General features: G+C 43.6%; 2 protein-coding genes across 4 annotated transcripts; one reads left to right on the plus strand and one right to left on the minus strand.

Moving 5' to 3' along the window:
• Nucleotides 1–675: 675 nt before the first annotated feature.
• On the minus strand, nt 676–7,420 carry TIPRL (TOR signaling pathway regulator). Its single transcript, XM_041410962.1, has 7 exons — nt 7,191–7,420; nt 4,884–5,063; nt 3,951–4,050; nt 2,752–2,883; nt 2,245–2,340; nt 1,503–1,565; nt 676–842 (listed from the first exon to the last, which is right to left on the minus strand). Exons 1-7 carry the CDS (start codon nt 7,289–7,291, stop codon nt 693–695), a joined length of 822 nt encoding a protein of 273 aa, XP_041266896.1. The 5' UTR covers nt 7,292–7,420; the 3' UTR covers nt 676–692.
• A 2,018-nt stretch (nt 7,421–9,438) lies between these two features.
• On the plus strand, nt 9,439–19,663 carry GPR161 (G protein-coupled receptor 161). 3 transcript variants are annotated; one of them, XM_041410866.1, is made up of 8 exons: nt 9,439–9,734; nt 10,166–10,255; nt 11,532–11,621; nt 11,715–12,126; nt 12,656–13,380; nt 14,867–14,971; nt 16,326–16,445; nt 17,748–19,663. In XM_041410866.1, the coding sequence occupies exons 2-8, from the start codon at nt 10,222–10,224 to the stop codon at nt 17,993–17,995; spliced, it is 1,734 nt and encodes a 577-aa protein (XP_041266800.1). In that variant the 5' UTR covers nt 9,439–9,734; nt 10,166–10,221; the 3' UTR covers nt 17,996–19,663. The 3 variants fall into 3 exon arrangements, with proteins under 3 accessions (XP_041266800.1, XP_041266799.1, XP_041266801.1); XM_041410865.1 differs by having other exon boundaries at nt 9,448–9,544; XM_041410867.1 differs by lacking the exon at nt 11,532–11,621 and having other exon boundaries at nt 9,462–9,544; nt 11,622–12,126.
• The last annotated feature ends 259 nt before the right edge of the window (nt 19,664–19,922 follow it).

Genomic DNA, 19,922 nt, shown 5'->3' on the forward strand with positions numbered 1-19,922 from the left:
GAAGGGACTTAGCACTGTCTCTCTGTTAACCTCCAGCTCTCCTCCTGCTCTGGCGTTAATGCTTCACAAATAATTTTTACCTTTATATAGTGTCAAACAAATATACTTTTTTTCCCTGCACTTAAACCTATCTCAGATGAAATTAATGTTCTTAGGTGAGACTCTGGATCAGAAACTACAAGAAGTAAATTTGTTGGTTACCAGTAGGGGAAGCCAAGCAAAATGGGTAGTTAAGGATGGACAGATCAAAATAAATGCAGAGGAATTTTTTTTTTTTTTTTAACTGTGGATTATTTCTCAATAAAAATAAAATCATGCCAGTTTTACAACTCAGGTAGTTTCATAGTATCTGAAGCAGCAACGACAAAATCTTCATAGAATTGTTAGTGGATGAGGGTCCAGACAATACTCCTGCCTGCTTGGTGAACTAAACAGAACCCAGATTCCCAATAGTCGTTTCTCCAATGCTGTTGAAAACTGTAACTCACCATCAGTCTATCATCAACTCCAAACACAGATTAAAAAAAATCCAAACAAAAAACACCATTAGCAAAACCTTCTTGAAATGTTTCCTCTAAAGGCTACACAAAAATTAGCCAAATTCTTCATTCCACCAGTAGTGAAACACCCCCCATATCAACAACTGCGATCACATAATCTCCACTATACTTCAAGTCCTTATAAAATCACATTTATTTAGACTTAGCACATGTGGTTTCCAGTGATGTTTCTGGTTTAGGCTCCAGCTTCTCTGGGAATTCTAGTTTTTCACAGATTGTCTCCTTTATGGGTAGATACTGAGAGATCTCATTAGGTTCCGTGAACAGGGAAGGTGGAACGTTCTAAAAAGCAAAAATTTTACATTCAATGAGTGAAAGAAAAGAGGGGATAAGAAAAAGTATCCAAACCCAAACTATTACAGACAATTTATAACTTACTGGATGTAAACACCACTAAAGGCAAACTTTTTAGAGGCAAAGGAAAAGTAAGGGAGGAGGAAAGGTACAAGAAAATGAAAGTTCACGCGTTTGTCACGAATAACAACCACAGCTGCAACTCCAAATGTACCATAAATTATTCTGAGCCACTACCAGAGTTTAGCCTCAAATATTTAAGAAAAAAATGAAAAAGTCTATTACCAAACAGATCTTAACCCCTAACACGGCTTGGAAGCACACAATCAGCTATGAAATTTAACATCATGGGACATGGAGTACCTGATTTTGCAGCTAAACAGTTCTATGAAAAAACAAAATAAAAACATTTTATTATCTCAATATAGAAAAAGTGTCCTAATCCCATACCCTGTCATGTGATCTGAGCATTTACAAAATGTAAATCTGCTCTAAAATCACCAAAACAAAAGCTGCAAAAGCAGAAAGAACTTTCTTCTGTATTAATTCCAAACCAAACACAGAAGGACTTAGAGACAGTATTTTCTACGCTGACCATAAAACTAAGCAGACAGAAGGAAAAGAACCAAAGTTTTAAAAATGCAATACCTTTAGACTTGATATTTTGCTTTCCCTGGATGTGTATTCTCGCAACATGTAGGTCTTGTCAGCCTAATGGAAAAAAACAATCATCTGGTATCAGTAAAACAAGCATTTTAAATACATTTAATTTAGGAAGCATTGGAATTTGGTTGACCACAAATTTTCACCAAGGAGAACAAATGTACATTCAAATTCATAAAGACAGATGACAACAATGTTGTTTTTTTCCAGAAACCACATGTTTCAGAAAAAATTCTATGACCGAATATGCTTGTTAATTTTTACTCAGCTAGAACTCCTACACATCTGCACAGAAATACCAAACCCCAAATCTTAACATCTTGTATTATTTGTGAGACACAAGAACTCAATGTACTATGGACAGTTATTTGCAAGTTACACTTGCAGTCTAACTCTATTAGGTAAGACAAAAATAATGTACTTGGAGACACGACAGTATTGAACCCTTTACTGCTGCCTATTTTTCCTCTTGTACTTCCTTCTCTAATCTGTGTCTGTTGAATGTATTTAAATGATTACATCACATGAGGAGCAGCCTACTCTGCTCATACACACGGCATCCAGCACTCGGTTGCTAGCTCAGCACTACCACAATAATAAAATACACTCAGAAGTTTTTGTGCTCCCAAACATCAGTATTACATTAGAGGAATATCACTGGGTCACTGGAAGTAAAATGGCAAGGGAACCTCTGTAAAGTAATTTGTCACAGAAAGTAAGGGTTTACCTCGTGATGAAGCCTTGTATCATTCATCCTGATGAGCACCCCATCCACCCGCAAGAAGAACCTCAGCAGCACAAAAAAGCTGGAAGGCATAACTCTCTGCAAAAATAAAGATGGCCCATTCAGCACCTTACAAAGGCTTACTTTAGGCATGTACTCGTCTACATCAGACATTTACAACGCAAGACAATATGAGAAGTTTTCAAGAATGAGGTCAAAGTTTGGGCGGTTCATTTGCTACAGCTATGACTGGCCAACGGTGCAGACAGTGTCCCAAAGGACTATTAGGCAGGACGCAGGAGGGAAAAGATTGTCCCATGGAGCACATGACAGTCGACAAAGGTTTCAAGACAACATTATCTCCAGTAAGATCATTTTTCTAAGAGTAAGGATGAAGAACTTTGTGCTTTGAAGTTTAAATCCCAGAAGGAACAACATGCAAAAAGCAGCTGTGTTTTGCATTAATCAGCCGAGTCCCCAGGTATCTTTTATACGCCTCCCAATACTCACTACTTTCACACTCAAACTTGATACTCCATGATCATGGAGTTCATCTTCAAACAGGAGCACTTCTTCAAAAAACATAATTTGTTCCCTGGCTTTCAATTTCTCTGTATTTATGTGTTCTGTTGTAGGAACAACCTAGAGAAAAATATTAAGAGCAGTTAGCGTATTAACTTTTTGCCAAACTACATAAAGTTTGTTCTGATATTTTGAATTCCAGAGTTTTAAAAAGGAAAAAAACTTCTAGGGCACTAAGCTTAAGACACCCCAAATTTCTAAGAGAAAAAGTTAAAATCGAAGTTTCCAAGAGTTTCTTCTGGAAAATTCTGACTAAACTTCTCTCTGGGTACCAGACTCAGTAGGGTTTCAGCTCCAAACAATTCTGCTTTCTTTAAAAACATTGGAAGATGTCTTGTGTTCAACATACATATGAGAAGTTCAGGTTTATGAACAGATTTCTGTGCCTTTAGCACCCATAGCCCACGACACCTTGAAAAGGATTCTAATAAAGATTTTCCATGGAAATCAAGTACCTGTATGTTTTCCATCTCATGGTCTCCACAGACACTTCTGGTGTCCAAATACTATGGACCAACATTGTTCATTTCTATGCTCTACTTTTAATTCCAGCACAACTCAAATGATCTCCAACTAAAGCAATTCTAGTGAATTAATACAGATTATCTGCTTAGCAGCAAGCAACCAGTATGCAGTAAACAGAAGCTGAGAACTTCAGTCTTATTTTCACAAAAATAAAGACATGGGAGGGCCTGTGAGTTTAAATATGAGGAGTTACTGAGCTGCTGATGCAGAAAAACATCAGGCCATTGAAAGCAGCCAGGTCAGAAAACAGACAAACATGCAAGCAGCAGAGCATGAAGGCACTACAGAATGACACAGCTGGTAGTTTTGCTGTATGTGAGCAGCTTGAGGCTCCAGAGCAGCCCCCAGCAAGAACTGAAGCCTCCCGTGTGCTTCAATTCTAAAATGCTTTAAGACACCACCCACCCTCATTATTAAAATAAGCCATGATTTGATTAGGATAAAATGAGCTGAGACATGAGAAGCCCAAATTACACTTTGAAATCAGAAATTACAAAACACATAAGATTTTAAAGAAGCCTACTGAAAGGTAAATGACAGCTTTAAAAAAAGTTTGACTGAAGCAAGATGCAGTCAGCAATTAAGAAAAAGAAAATTTTTACCTTTAATGTTGCAGTATCTCCTAGCAAAGTTCCTTTGTAATCTGTTGTGTAAGTCCAGTCATATGGCTTGACAATTTCCTTACTGTGCTCCGTCTCACTCCTCAACAGTGAAAGAGAAAACAGCTTTGTAGTAATTGCTTTATAGCAATTGTCAAAAAATTACAACCTCAAATAAGACTTTGCATTAGGATTCTGACACTGTTCCTAATGGAAAACAGCAGCATTGTCTGAGCTGCAATCACAATGTCAAGACTTAATCATGGTTTCACATATGTTTCCATAATAATTTTGAAAACAATTATGAGAATTCTTGATCTATCTCAGTTCTATGACTCATAATAAAGATTCTCATGCAATATTGCTGAAAAATTTGTATTTCAAGATGAATCTTTCTTTAAGCAGGCAGAAAGTGATCTCTTGACAACACACAGCAATCATTAACACTGCCATTTAGCTTAGTTTTCATGATAACTTTGATTTGTTTCTGTGCTTTATTTCCAGATGCTCTACAACTAAATCCAATTTGATAAATACTAAGCATCATAATTAATTCTCATGCATGGTAACTGTTCTGCTTTATTCCTAAGGCTGAGATTTTGAACATGTACAGCACTTTGGAACACCACAGAATACAATCCTGTAATGCTCAAGGCTCTCTGAGTTTGAATAAACAGAAACAGCATTAAGTCATGTTAAACTTGACATTTACTTTAAGAAAGCCATTACACAGCTGAAAAATACAGCTGATCCCATTTGACAGAAAGGATTATGACAGCAAAGAAAAGCAAAGTGATCTCTGTGATCACATGCTGCATCTAGAGTAGAACCAAATGCAATGTGGTCCTCAAGAGTTCAGTTTGTTCTTTTAACTACTGTATGACAGCTTCATAGACAACACACCAGTACTTGCCCAGTGGTGATAAAATACTGTACCTGCTCTCTTGCCACTCCTCTGCACAAGCGACTTTGATCACACCTTGACAATTATTGACACATTTTAAAGCATCTGTAGCATTGAACTCAATTCCAAAACCATGGTCATGCTGTATTCTTAGGACATTGTCTCCAAACATCATCTCCGGCAGGGAAGGCATGTGTAATTCATCAGCCAACCTGCAGAGAAAAATAAGAGGCATCAGTCAGCTGATCACAGCTCAGTGAAAGCAGTCCTTGTTTTGGAACTGGGATTCTTTAGACCATGATAACTTAGAAGACACATCACCAGGTTAATCATTTCACCTGAAATGCAGACTCATTGATCTGAAGTGACTTTTCCACCAAAAAAAAGTATTCCTAAAACATTCCTTCGCCATCAGGCTCAGACAAAATTATCACACATGAGGAATCAAGAGTATCTGAGAATTTCCACCTGTGCTAGCAAAACCCTGGATGGTCAGTGGACCAACTTCAGTAGGTGCTCAAAGTAACTTTTAGGAACAAGGACTCATCATAAGCAAGTTTGAATTCACTGCAAAATGGTCCATACCTCCAAATTTAGAAGCCTACAAAAAAGATGCTTAAGACAATCCTGGCAGAGTATGTAAAAAGTGCAGAAGACACTACTGTATTCTGCTGGTAGAAGACACATACTGGCACACTTCCTAAACTTTTCCTCCTCACCTACCCGACTTCCCAAGATCAACAAGGAATATCTGACATCTGGAGAGAAGAAAGCTTTAGGAAATACACCTATTTGAGTGAGGGGAGGGAGAAGAGTGTCCTAATCATAATGTTCACATTGGTAACAAGACATTCCTGAACAAAAGTGGCTATTTCTGTAACCCTGAATACAAAAGAACAGTGTTAACCTAACTAAAATAAAAATAGTAAATTCACAGACCTGGAAAATAAGATCCTATGTTTTTCCCAAAGAAGGCAGAATAACATTATGAACTTTTCCATTTCGTCGAGTGTAGGAACCCTTGACCTCCAAAACCCAACCTCTGCATAGAAAAGAGTTCTTGGCTATGGCACATTTAATCCTTCACCTTTCCACACAGGTTGCTAAGGGATTTTTGGAATATATATTTGCCAGAAATAAAATTCCTATAGATACTAATAATGTTCCCCAAGCAATAAAAAAGACAAAACGGCTCGCTATGACCTTGTTGCACCTCCTACAACTGGCCTCAGCTCATTATCCAGCCTGTCCAGATCCCTCTGCTGAGCCTTCCTACCCAGTCAATCAACACTTCCACCTAGCTTGGGGTCATCTTCAATAAAGATATTGAACAGGACTGGCCCCAACACTGAGCTCTGGGGAACACCACTGTTGATGGGCCACCAGTAGGATGTAACTCCATTCCCCATCACTCTCTAAACTCAGCCATCCAGACAATGTTTTACCCAGCAAACAGTGCACCCATCCCAGCCATAAGCAGCCAGTTCCTCCCAGAGGATGCCTTATTAGCCTCAGAAAAGGTAAAAGCAAGATAAATGAAAGTACATGAAAAACACTGTCTTAAAACATGTATTACCAAGACATGGTATGAGATGTTAAAAATATACTTTTTCAAAAGTAATTTAAAAAATCAGGCTTCTATTTAGCAGGTCTCAGTTCACAGAGATCCAAAACCATTATAATCATACAATCAAAATGGTCAGAGTTGGAAGAAACCTAAAGGTGAAGTTCCAACCTCTCTGCCATGGGAAAGGACACCTCCACCAGACCAGGTTGCTCAAAGCTCCATGCAACCTGGCCTGGGATATCTCCAGGGATGAGGCATCCACAGCTTGTCTGGGCAACCCGTTCCAGTCAGAAACCCTCAGTCAGGAATTTCTTTCCTAGGGTCCAATCTAAATGTCCTCTCTTTCAGTTGAAATCCATTCCCTCCTCTCCCCGTACGATATGCCCTTGTAAAAAGTCCCTCTTCGTCCTTCTTGTATAGGCTGCCTTATCCATTCCCTCCTTTCCCCGTACGATATGCCCTTGTAAAAAAAGTCCCTCTTCGTCCTTCTTGTAGGCTGCCTTCTGCAATCATTAAAACAAAATGTTGGAAATTACCTGTAACCCAAATCGCCCGAGCTCTCCAGCCAGAGAATCAAGCTTGAAGAGAAGGAACAACCCCGGGAGCCGAAGAGCGTCTCCCCCGCCCTGGGAACGCTGTGTGTTTCCTTCGCAAGGCCGCCCGACGCCCCCGGCCCCTCGCTGTGACGGCCGAGGCCGCGGCGGCTCCCCGAACAGCGGGGACACCGCGCTGTGCCGAGCGCCCCGCACCCCCGGCCCAGAGCCCGCCTCACCTCTCGGCCTGCGCCGACTTCATGATGTGCGTCCGGGCGGCGCTCAGCTTCCACGGCCCGAAGGTGAAGTCGCGCCGGCTGCTCTGGAAAACGGGGTGCATGGCGGCCTCCTCTCCGCCGAGCAGAAGGCAGGAGGCGGCGAAAGGGGCGGAGGCGGCGGAGCCCCTCTCCTCCCGTCTCCTCCCGCACAGTACCCTCGGCAGCGCCGGCGCTCCCGGAACCGCCGCCTCGTAGCGTTTCCGCTTCCAGGGCCGCGCGTCGCGGAGCCCCGGCGGCGGCGGAATCCTGGGATGCATCAGGAAGAGCGTTGCCAGCAGGGAGAGGCAGAGGATCCTGCCCTTCTGCTCAGCTCTAGTGAGCCCACATCTGGAGTGTTCTGTCCAGGACAGGAGAGACATAGAGCTCCTGGAGCGGGTCCAGCGGAGGGCAGCGAAAATGATTGACTGATCTTCGTTAGGTGGAAGGGCTGAGGAAGCTGGGCCTGTTCAGCCTCGAGAAGAGGTGGCTGAGAGGGGCCCTCATCAATGTGTACAAATATCTAAAGAGGGGATTCCAAGAGTATGGATCCAGGCTCTTCTCGGTGGTGCCAAGCAATGGGACAAGAGGCAACAGGCAGAAACTGATGCACAGAAGTTCCACCTGGACATGAGGAACAATTTCTTTACTGTGCAGTGACCAAGCACTGGAACAAGTTGCCCAGAGAGGTTGTGATGCCTCCACCACTGGTGATATTCCAGACCTGTCTGGACACAACCCTGTGCCATGTGCTGCGGGATGACCCTGCTTGAGCTGAGCAGCCAGACCAGATGACCCATTGTGGCCCTTTCCAACCTACCCAGTCTGTGATTCTGTGAGGTGATAATGGGGGCAGGTGGGTAAGGAAGGGGTGTCCGCACTTCTCTGTGCTTCTGGAGCCACCCTGGGGAGAGTGGGCTCTCTAATCTCCACTGCCCAGGATGAAGAGCCAGCAAGCTCACCCAAGCCCCCGTTTCAGTGAAGCTCGGCTGCAGAAGCCAGCAGAGAATGTTGGTGTGACCCACAAGTGCTTGTGCCTTCAGCTACTTCCCCATAGGTACTTCACCAAGAGCAGTGGGACAGCTGGGTAGGAGCAGTTTTGGGGAGCTCTGAAGCCTCTGGTGGCCCTGGATCATCTCCATGGCCTCACTCATAGTTGCAGCAAGCATTACCTGGCTCCATCACACAGGCGCGCTGTACTGTGTTAGTACACACATGTGTGTGCACACAAAATCACATCTGGGCAAGGTTAGGATGGGGCAAAGTGGATCATCTGGTCCAACTTCCCCGTTCAAGCAGGGTCATCCCAGAGCACATGGCATAGGATGGTGCCTAGACAGGTCTGGAATATCTTCAGTGAGGGAAACTCCACAACCTCTCTAGGCAACCCGTGCACAGTCACTTGCGTAGGAAATAAGTTCTTCCTCACATTCAGATGGAACTACTGTGCATCAGTTTTTGCTCATTGTGTAATCTCTTGTTCCATACATTTTTGAATGCTGTCCAAAAATGGTCTTTTTAAAATGTCAAAGTGCAATGGTGTGGTAAGCTTAAAAAAGTCCTGTAGAAAAGTATCAGTAGAACTGGTTGAAAATGATGCATCAGCTTAGTATTCCTGCACTGATGGGTGGATGCTTGTCTTGCCTTTCTGCGTCATCAAAAGGGCAGGCTAACTCCCTGTGGACTTCCCCTGGCACAGGAGCAAGACACACAGTCCAGCTCCTGCTGTTGGAGCATTGGAGTAAACTGAGGCAGCAGCCACAGGAAACTGATGTCCACAGCATTAAAAACTCCACAGAGCAATCAAAATATAGCACAGCTCACATCAGGGCAGTCACCCTCTGTGCTCAAGGGCATTGCCGGGGAAAGGCAGGAACTAGGGAGGCACAAGCACAGCATTTAATTTTTGTTCAGCCTTTATACTGACACTATATCCGATGTCTTGCTTCAGCTGTGTGTGTGTGAAAAACTTTTCCCCAAATCTTATTTGTGTTAATTTTAATAGTGTTTTGAGGTCTAGGAAGTGTAGCACTTAGGCTCTACGGCTGCCTGGCACTACGAGCCGGGGCAAATGACTTGACTTTATCCATGAAAAGTACTTTTCCCCTCCCTTTTAACCGAGTTCCCGGGAAATGCGGGGACTGCCCCGGCGCGGTCACGGAGAACATGGCGGGCGGGGAGGGGGCGCGGCGGGCTGAGGCGGCGGGGCGGGACGGGACGGGACGGCGGGAGGGGCAGGCACGGGGCTGGGGCCGTGCCCATGGCGGGGGAGGCCACGGCGGCTGACGGGGGTCCCGGGCGCCCCAGCCAGGAACGTCCCGCTCTGGCGGCGGCGGGCGGTGAGAGCGAAGGCGGGGAGGGGACAGAGGCGGCGGGACGCGCTCGCCACAGGCGGGTGGGGGCGAGGCGATGGATGCCCGGGGCGGAGGACCCTGTTCCAGCCCTTTGTTCACTGCCGGAGGGAGCGCAGGGGCAAAATGGCGAAACCCCCCTTCCCCACCGTATTTACAACTCGGTCCCAATCGCTTCGTGGGTGTGCGGGAAGCCTGACCGCGCTGCCTGCGGCCGGGATGGGATGGGATGGGATGGGATGGGATGGGATGGGATGGGATGGGATGGGATGCTGTCCCCGCCCCGGGCAGCTCTGGCCCGGGAGGGCCGCCTCTGCCGAGGTCGCTTTCCCCCGCAGGATGCATGCAGCAGGGCCGTGAGGGGACGGGGAGCTCCAGGTGCTCCAGGCATCGCTATCGCAGGGTGTGGCCGCGGGGGAAGCCGCCTTTCCAAAACCCGCTCCGGCCAAAAAGTGTTGGAAAGGCACACAGGGGTGGTGCAGGCATGCTGAGAGAGAAAGAAACTCGAGGGAAAGTGTTTTTGCACACATCCTCAGTCAGAGGCTAGGGAAGAGCTAAGTTACGTTTTTTCAAAGCATGGCCCAGTAATGTCTTTAATTATGTTCTTAGGAAAGCACAGATAAAAATGGAAAAAAGGCGTCTTTCCAGACTGACAGTGCTGCCTAATGCCACAGCAGCCACACAGATGGAAGCATTTCTGTAAGTACTGTCTGGGACCCATGTCTGGCACAGTTGCAAAATTAGCTAAGATAACTTTTCTGAGTCCCTTCCCAGAAATGCTAAAATCAACTTTATATTCAATTATGGACTCTTTTATTATTTTTTTTTTTTTGGTCTGCATATTTGCATTTTTTTGTTTGTTTGTTCATTATGCTGTCCTACAGATGGGTGAAGGACTGAATGACGTAGGTAGTGATTGCCACTTGAAGGCAGCAGGGAAAAGAGGAATTGCTAAGGAATTGGAAGAAATAACAAGGTTTCACAAAATGAGGCTGTGAATCACTGGGATGGATGCTAACAATGAGAAGTCAAGGATTAAAGGTTCTCAAGCATTTCTGTAGCATGGACCTCATCTTAATGCAAGGAAGTATCTTTCAAACCTCATGTACAGAAAGCCAATTCCTCCAGTCCTATGGTGTTGGCAGTAAAATACAATCAGCTGTGTAGCTAAGGTGATTATGAACGCGCAGAAGTGATGTTGGGAGAGTACATATAGTGGTCCCTGGGTCTTTGAATGTTACTTAGCAACTGTTAAGGAAGAGTCAGCAGGGTGTAAGACTGATCTCTGGGACTGTTTGGATCCAATCCGGCTAGCTCTGGACCCTGGCCCCTCGCAGTGTTGCAAGGACAAAAGTAAAAGGCTACAGGCGCTCTTTCCTCTCGGGACGATCATCCCACTTTATTGTGGAACCACTTTAGGGAAGCCCAAGGGAGGCAAAGAGAGGTCAGAGGTTTCCTCCTGGGAGAGTTTAAGCCCAGGGGAAGGGGGACAGAGGAGAGAGGCTACAGCCAGTGGGATGCAAGTGAGGAGAGGGGCCAGGGGAGGGGCAGACCAGGGAGAAACCACCACCACTGGGGCTCAGGGGAGAGGGGAAGACCATGTGATATGAGAGAGGAATCCCATGAGGATACAAACGTACTATTCAGTGCAAAACAACAACTAAATGAACTATTTAGTGCAATAAACAGCAGGGTATGACTACCCAGGCATCCATAGACCACCAGCAAATGCTGTACAGGCAGAATACAAGGTAACTATCAGGATAGGCAGAATTTTTTTAAAAAGTGACTTTCTTTAAAGAGAGATAAGGAAAGATACTTGATATTTGTCTTGTTTCTTCACTGCCTAGTTGAAGGGGCTGGTAAGTAGGATTTAAAAACAAGCAAGATCTGTAGAAAATTTTAAAATAAAATGTGCCCAATTTTTTTCTTGTTTCCCCCCCACCTTCACCTCTTCTTGTCTTCCCTGTTCTAGGCTTGGTGTTATCCTCTTTGGTGTGCCCACAGGAAATTTACTGCCCCTTCACTTGCCCATCTAAAATACGCAATTTCTTGCATACTACAGGTAAATTTTAACAAAGGCAAAAGGGCCTCCAGTCTTTGGAAGGAGTTTGAAGAACTATTATCTGAATGTTTCTGAACATTGTTCTGCTTCTAGCTGCTCAGCATGTCTTGGCTGCTCCAGATCTGCACACTCTGACCATGAGCAGCAATTCCTCCCTCAGCAATGGGAAGGGCCTGAGGAACCTGACCACAGAGGAAGATGGGGCAGTCAGAGTCACCGAGTCCATTGCGATAATTGTCATTGCCATCTTCATCTGTTTGGGCAACCTGGTGATTGTTGTTACTCTGTATCGCAAGTCGTACCTTCTCACCTTAAGCAACAAATTTGTGTTCAGCCTGACCCTCTCCAACTTTCTACTCTCCGTGCTGGTGCTGCCTTTTGTTGTGACCAGCTCCATCAGGCGAGAATGGATCTTTGGGGTTGTTTGGTGCAATTTCTCAGCCCTGCTCTACATGCTGATCAGCTCAGCCAGCATGCTCACTTTGGGACTCATAGCTATAGACCGGTAAGCTGCTCTTTGGTAATAATGAATTGTAACAAATTGTCTGCTCCTCTCATAGGGTAACCACTGCTTGTTCATAGAGTTGAGAAGCACTGCAGAGGGTTACATGGTGTACTGATGGAGTATCATTTTTACTTCAGCCCCTCATGAAATTTTGATGTGGAGCAAGAGAAAGTGATGTCATCAGTAATGGAAAATGCAGACATTCATCCAGAGTTTTTTAAAGCTTTTGATGGTATAACAACATGAAATTGGATAAACATGAAATAGTGACTTAAAATTCCAGATTATACCCTAAGCTCACACCTTACACACACAGAAGAACAGATTTAATGGTTGCATGTGTGCCTTCAGCCAAGTTTGACAGTCTTGACTGCAGTGATACCTACTTTTACATGTAACTGTTTCTAGGAACAGGGCTTCTGAGTCTGTTTGAAGAAAAAAGAACTAGATATCAGCATCATTAAAACATGTTCTTTTCTTTGTTTATGTCTTTTATGCTCCTGTGGACTATTCTTTTCTTGCCCCGCAGGTACTACGCTGTGCTGTACCCTATGGTTTATCCAATGAAGATAACGGGCAACAGAGCAGTGGTAGCTCTTGTGTACGTGTGGCTGCATTCCCTTATTGGCTGCCTCCCTCCCCTTTTCGGCTGGTCCTCCTTGGAGTTTGACCAATTCAAGTGGATGTGTGTGGCAGCCTGGCACAAGGAGGCTGCCTACACGGCCTTTTGGCAGATCTGGTGCGCTCTGCTGCCGTTCGTGGTCATGATGATCTGCTATGGATTCATATTCCGCGTGGCAAGGATTAAGGCCCGCAAAATTCACTGCGGGAGTGTTGTCATTGTGGAGGAGGACTCGCAGAGGAACGGGAGGAAGAACTCCAGCACCTCCACGTCTTCCTCTGGCAGCCGAAGGAATGCTTTCCAAGGGGTCGTTTACTCAGCCAACCAGTGCAAAGCTTTCATTACCATCTTGGTTGTCATTGGGGCTTTCGTCATTACGTGGGGACCTTACATGGTAGTAATAACATCGGAGGCACTTTGGGGTAAAAACAGTATTTCCCCTGCTTTGGAGACGTTGGCTACATGGCTGTCCTTTTCCAGTGCCATTTGCCATCCACTAATTTATGGGCTGTGGAACAAAACAGTGCGCAAGGAACTCCTGGGAATGTGCTTTGGGGATCGGTATTACCGCAAGTCCTTTGTTCAGCGGCACAGGACATCAAGGCTCTTCAGCATTTCCAACAGGATCACAGGTAAGATGTGGCTGCAAAAAAAACTTTCTTAATATCACCGAGGGCAAGGCTTTCTGTCTGCCTGTTTTTGACATGTTTCAGGGCTCTGTAAAGAGAGTTGGATGTTTCTGGAATTTTTAGCAGTCTTTTATCAATCAGGTTACATTTGAAAGGAGAATTTTTCTCTTTTTTTATAGTTAACATCATTCTCCTACTATCTTATAGTAAAGCTTTCTCAGGCAGAGAAGACATAGTGATGAGGTTAATAAAAATAATATATTTTCTTCTTTCTCAAGCATTTTGTTTTGTGTGTCTTCCATTTTGCATTGCCCAGATTTGAGCTCTACCAACAGTTCTTTTTACTGCACTTTTTCTTTGATTAATGGCCTTATGCTACAACTCTCTAAAATCCACTGGCGTAACTTTCTGCAAGTTCAGCTTTTAGGCTTAATGGTTGGGAAGAAAAGATCATAAACAAAGTAAATCTGTGTAAAACCATAGAACTATTTGATATGTTCCCAAGTTGCAGACTGAGACCTCCAGTTGCTCAGTTTGGTGGCTTGGTTATTTTTTTTTTAAAGTAGCAATGCAATGACATTCACATTTTTAATAATTTCCTTGGTCGTGTTCAGAAATTTCCAAAAATAGAACATCTTCAAGGGATTTTTCATGCAAAAGCAGGAACTGAAGTTATTTGCTTGGGAAGGATGATCTAAAATGCAGAAGTAAGATGAGAGCAGCAAGGCATCCATTATCTTTTCTGCATCCTGGGAACACTGGGAGACACTGTCATGTAAATGAAAGAGTTATGGAGCTGTAGCCACATAACCTCCAGGAGCTTTTGCTATCCAGGAAATGCAATGAATTAATACATTGGAAACTGAGGCGGGGAGGGAAAAGACAGGAAATTTCTTTCTTTTTCCAAGTGATAAACTTGAAGCTGTCAGCTTTTTATCAGATGTTTTACTTGGAGGCTGATAGGGAGGACAAAAACACTCCCAACAAAATCTCAAGGTGGGATCCAAAGCAGCACATTTGTAAAAATCACACAATCTCCTCCCTTCTTGTTTTGGAGATTTAAAAGAACTTGGGCATCTCTGTGCCCCAACCTTGCTTCTGAACTTCTTCCCACACTAATAGCCTGTCAAGCTGCTGGTGCCTACCAGGTTATTTTCTGTCTAGAAGATGCCTGGCCAATCTTCCATCCATGTGAGAACATATGCTTGGTGCTCATCCTGTCTGGCTGATAAAACACACACACACAGTTGCAGCAAGAGTGGGAGGGAGATGGTGTAGAGAGAAAGGAGACTTGCCTTTCCAAACCTGAGAGCTGCTGACTGGATTTATAAGATGGGAAATCCAGAAGCTGTGCTCTCTGCTTCACCAAGGTAAGTTTTATATGCAGAATAATAAATAAGGCAGTAGAGTGGGTATTACTGGAAGAGGTTTTTACCTTTGCAAACTCCTTAATCTTTCACTGTGTAACAAAAACAAAACTTTCTTGCAGATTTGGGACTATCTCCTCACCTTACTGCCCTCATGGCAGGTGGAAGGCCACTGGGAAACAGCAGCAGCACAGGAGACACAGGTTTCAGCTGCTCACAGGATTCAGGTAACAGCAAGTTTCTTGGTCCCTACTTGGGCAGAAGTTTGCACTTGGCAGCAGTCTCGTGGACAGTGAATATTTACAGCCACAGATGTCTCCTGGTGGACAAATGACATGAAGCATCTGTTGTAGCTGTTCCAACAAAACTGCTGCAGTTGCTTTTTTCCTCCCTTTGCCCTCGATAAATTTACTTGCAAAATGCAGCTTGCGGAATGGTACACTACCTGGTAATGTGTCCTGGGAACAAGACTTACTGCTTTTGTGCCCTTCTCCTTCAGTTTCTGTTGTTCTTTGGAGACTTTCTCTGTATCCACAAGGAACAGAGCAACAAAGTGCTGTGAACAATGTGCTTCTCTTTTTCCTATTTTGTAAAAGACCTTTACATCCTGCAGTGTAAACATAAACACTTAGGATGGCTTCAGCTTACGGTTTCATTACTACTTAAGATCTCTCTATTGAAGATGGTTTGGAAAAGGGAAAAATAGTTCTGATGGTAATTTTCTATCCAGATCTGTGGCTAGATTTTTCTGGCAGTTGACTCAGCTACCAGTCCTTAACTGCAGTAGTTATTTTAGAGAGTATTTCTGCTCTAGAGACACCAGAGGGTGATCTTTTAAGGGTTGCTCGTTGTAAGGGGTTTGTTTCCTGCTTTTGTAAAGGAAGTCTGTGGAGCTGGGATTTATTTTTGGTAGTTGTTTTGTGCTGGTAGTTTTCTGTCTGTTGTGGATATTCTGCAGTTGTATGTGATAAAGGAGAGCAGGCTCCTGGTAAACCTGCCTCAGTTAAGAGGATGGGGTGTTACCATCTTGTGACAGCAGTTTAAACAATTGAACAAAACTAAAGCAATACCAAAGTGCTGTTAGAAGTGCCACTGCTGGTTAAGGAGGGAACGCTGCAAATAGCCTGGGAATAGATCGACAGTGATCCACTGTGAAATACTGTTTCACTTTGTATGCTTTTACTGTGAGTTTCACTGCTGGTTAAGGAGGGAACTGCAAATAGCCTGGGAATAGATAGACATTGATCCACTGTGAAATACTGTTTCACTTTGTATGCTTTTACTGTGAGTTACTAAAGAGCAGAAGGAAGCCTTAGTCCCTCTTGTGTGTTGCTTGCTGCATGTAGTACATGATCCTGGGACCTGCAATGCCCAGTCTCTAATGAGAAGATTTCCCAATCCTTTCAATGAAAACTGACCTCATTATTTTCCTGTGCAGTGTTTAATTTGAGCTGAAATTTACTCACAAAAGCTGGGTTTAGACATCTTTTGAAGGAACTGCTGAAAATAGGCTGAAAATATTTTGTTACCATGTTGTATCTCAGTGTTACTGTTTTACTTGGGGGTTCTTGCTCTTTTCAGGAACAGATACAATGCTTCTTGAAGATTATGGCTCAGATAGCCCTCATGCCCCACCCTGCATCTGTCCCCCTCGAAGGAGGAGTTCAGTGACATTTGAAGATGAAGTGGAACAAATTAAAGGTGAGTGTAGGGGTAAGTATGAAAATGTTCAGAGTCAACTACACTGAATGCTCAGGAAACCTCACAGGACCTTGAGAATTGTCTTGAAAAGTATCTGACCACTGTGTGCCTTGACAAACCTGATCATTCATGCAGGTACAACAGAAAGCAAATTAGGCCTTTCTTCCAGATCTCGAGTAGCAGCAGGCAAGGATAAGAGTTAGAAGCTGGGATTCCCTGCACATACATAAATTAAATTGCACAGCAGTATCCTCTCTGCAATTCCACTCATCGTAGTGGCTGTTACAAGTTTTGCTGTATTGCGTTTCTTGGGGAATATATTTTCCTGCCCTCATATTTTGGTTGCATTATCCCTGTGTTTCTCATTTGCTATCTCTTCTCAACTTTGTCACTTACAGACTTGAAATTCTTCCATTTACAGACTTCAATGATCTGAATATAATTTTATTCTGTTTAATTTAATTTTTCTTACTGAAATTCTACTTTGCTTTACTAGGTGTGTTCTTCAGCAGGTATAGGTGAAAACAGATGAACCACATGCAATTTTTTCAGTCAGCTTGTTGCTTCCAGGCTAGCAGAACATTGCAGTGATCATCTATAAAATGTTGGAACATTAATTTTTGCTGATAGTTACAATAATTCCAATAGAAGACTTGGTAATAACAACAACTGAATTTTCTAAACAATATGTGATTATGGACATGATGAAAATGAGCATAACGCCTTTAAGAATCAAGTAATAATAAAATCTGAAATAATGGAAAACTATTTCTATAGAATTTTTAAACGTCTTGGCAAAATTCCCTTTTGCCCTCTTCCCAGCATGAGATTTACATTCCCTTGTACAAACACATTAGCATACATTTCCCACTATCCTATTACATAGGAGCAGACATCTGATTTCTTGTGAGAGTGAAAGAGGAAAGTCTCAGTGCACAATTCCCTACAGGTTTAGCAATTCTCCCTGGTGAGTCTCAGGCTTTTCAGCGTCCCTGAGGCTTTAAAGTATTTCAGCAGCCTCACTGAAGAGTTACATTTGGGATGAACTCTTGTATTGGTCAACATGTTGGTGGGGAGAGAGGTGTACAGATGCTACAAAAATGGCTGCAGTGACACAGATTATCCCAGCTCTGAAGCTCTGGAAGCTTTGCATTCATAGAATGGTGTAGGAAGCTTGAGTATTGTTGATAAATTGTAGTTATTTTGCAGAGGGAATGATCATGCCTTTACAACAGGATCTATATTAGTTTTCAAGCATTTGCACAGCCATGCTTACCAACTGTTACCTATTTTTTTTTCCAGAGGCTGCAAAGAATACTGTTCTTCATGTAAAAGCTGAAGTTCATAAATCTCTGGACAGTTATGCAGCCAGTCTGGCCCGAGCTATAGAAGCTGATGTGAAACTCAGCCTGTTTGGGGAAGATGCTTTACCAGGAGCCCTGTTCCCCTCATGGACTCTGGCAGGAAGCAGTGGGTACACCCGGCGTGGTGCCAGACCCCATGCCAGCCAAAGACTGAAGCTGCAGAGCATCGATGAAGGGAACATTTGACACAAGCACTGGAGTGGGAAAACAGAATGAAACCACTAAGCAGGGCCTACTGCAGCTGGTAGTGTTTCACCAGAACCAGGACACCTTGTCAGGATGTTTCCAGTGTTTTTTTCACATGGAAACAGCTGGGTTCTGGTACTTGCATTAGCATTTTACAGCAGTGTTTGTTTACTGGTTGGGGCGCAATTGACTCTTCTGCCACATCCTTATCACACAGCACATAGGAATGCAGGGCTTGGTTTTGTTGACCACATCATTAGTCAGTTGAATCTTGGGTCCGTTGGCCAAAGCTGATACAGGAACAAAACAGAAAAGGTATGTGCAGTGTTTAATTCATTGTTACATCCATCATCTTCTGACCACCAGGAAAATCAGCTGGTACTTGATAGCTGGAGTGCTCTGATAGGAGCTTGTGCATTGGATAAGACATAAAGCCTTACTCCCAGCTGAGCAGCATGGACTTTACTAAGGACAAAACCTGAACTTTTCCGAGAGCTCATGCAGATTATGGTGCTATTTACCTTTGGTGGGGGATATTTCTGTCTGTTCAGCCATCAGAATGCCAGATCTGACATTGGACTGTGTTTTCCTTCAGTGGCATGGGACACCAGCTCCTCTGGATGAATGGGAGTAAACAACTCCTCTGTAATGAATGGGAGTAAACATGTGCTGGGAACAGCACAGAGGTGGGATTTGAGGAAATCATTAGTGCAGAATTCTTGGTTTCAGCTCATGTTTTGCTGTTATTAAAAGGGCACTCTGTGTTAAACCTGACAGAATATAAATATTATCACTTCATATTCAGGATTCATCTTCTAGAGAGAAGAGAGCTGTTTTTTTTTTTTTTAATCATGAGGGAATGTAGTATTTAAGCTGTAGTTACCTCAGTGCTTCTATTGCTTGGAGTATTAATTCATTAATCTCAAAAATAAGAACATTTGGCACTTATATTGCACTTTGCATGTTCTTAAGCACTGTACAGACATTACCTTGTTAGGCCTTTGTGAGAGGGTTGATCAGCCCTGCTTGCCAAAGAAGGGGGACTCAGCACAGCTAGGCTGCTGACAGGCAGTGAAACAAGCTGCAAAGGTGACAAGTTTTGTAAGGAAAAGAGGGATGAGGTGGATCATTTGAGTATATCCAGCTTGAAGAACCTTTCCATGCCTTCGTGGACTACCCCCTTCCTTACTTTGTGGGGTTAAAGCCCTGCCTTACTGTGTATGTCAGAGAGGAGACATAAGTGAGCAGGATAATTCCTTGGGGGTGGGTGTCAGTGGCAAACGGACTTAAGGACCAAGGATATGCATTTGTTTACTCTGTGTCTGCTCCTCTGTGCCTCTACCTTTCCCCAGAAGTGCTTTGTATGAGGTTTTGCTGCAGGTTGTTTGGAAATCAGGAGCAGGATATTTCCATCTGGGTAAAAACGGAGTGTACACTCATTACGTTTTGTCTTTGTATGACTTACTCAGAGGCACAGAAGCAAAGTGTTGTGAGGCAGAGCCTTGGTCCAGTACTGTATTTAGACATCCTATTTGTCTTTGTTCCTTACTCAGAGATGTATTTCAGCACAAGCTTATATCCATCTCTGGACAAAGCAACTTGACTTTCTGAACAAGCCTGAATCCCATTGCCTTCCCATGTAAAATATAACTGCATGCCTAAAATTCAGTACATGGTTTGCTGGTTTAAGAACAGGCTGTTAGAGCAAGAACACTTAAGCTCCAGAAAGATGGCTCTTAGCATAATGCAGGAATAAATCAATTAATAATAGGGAGGTTCTAACTCCTGCATTTTTTACTTCTAATATGTTAGAGAGATTGCACCTGTGGGTATTCATGAGGAAAAAAAGAACCAAAAATCCCAGTATTTGCCGGGAAGCACTCTGCAGTGAGGTCATTATTGCTATCACCATTCCCATCACAGTCCC

Source organism: Onychostruthus taczanowskii, unplaced genomic scaffold (genome assembly GCF_017590055.1).
Source record: "Onychostruthus taczanowskii isolate IOZ18803 unplaced genomic scaffold, ASM1759005v1 scaffold34, whole genome shotgun sequence".
NCBI lineage: Eukaryota > Metazoa > Chordata > Aves > Passeriformes > Passeridae > Onychostruthus > Onychostruthus taczanowskii.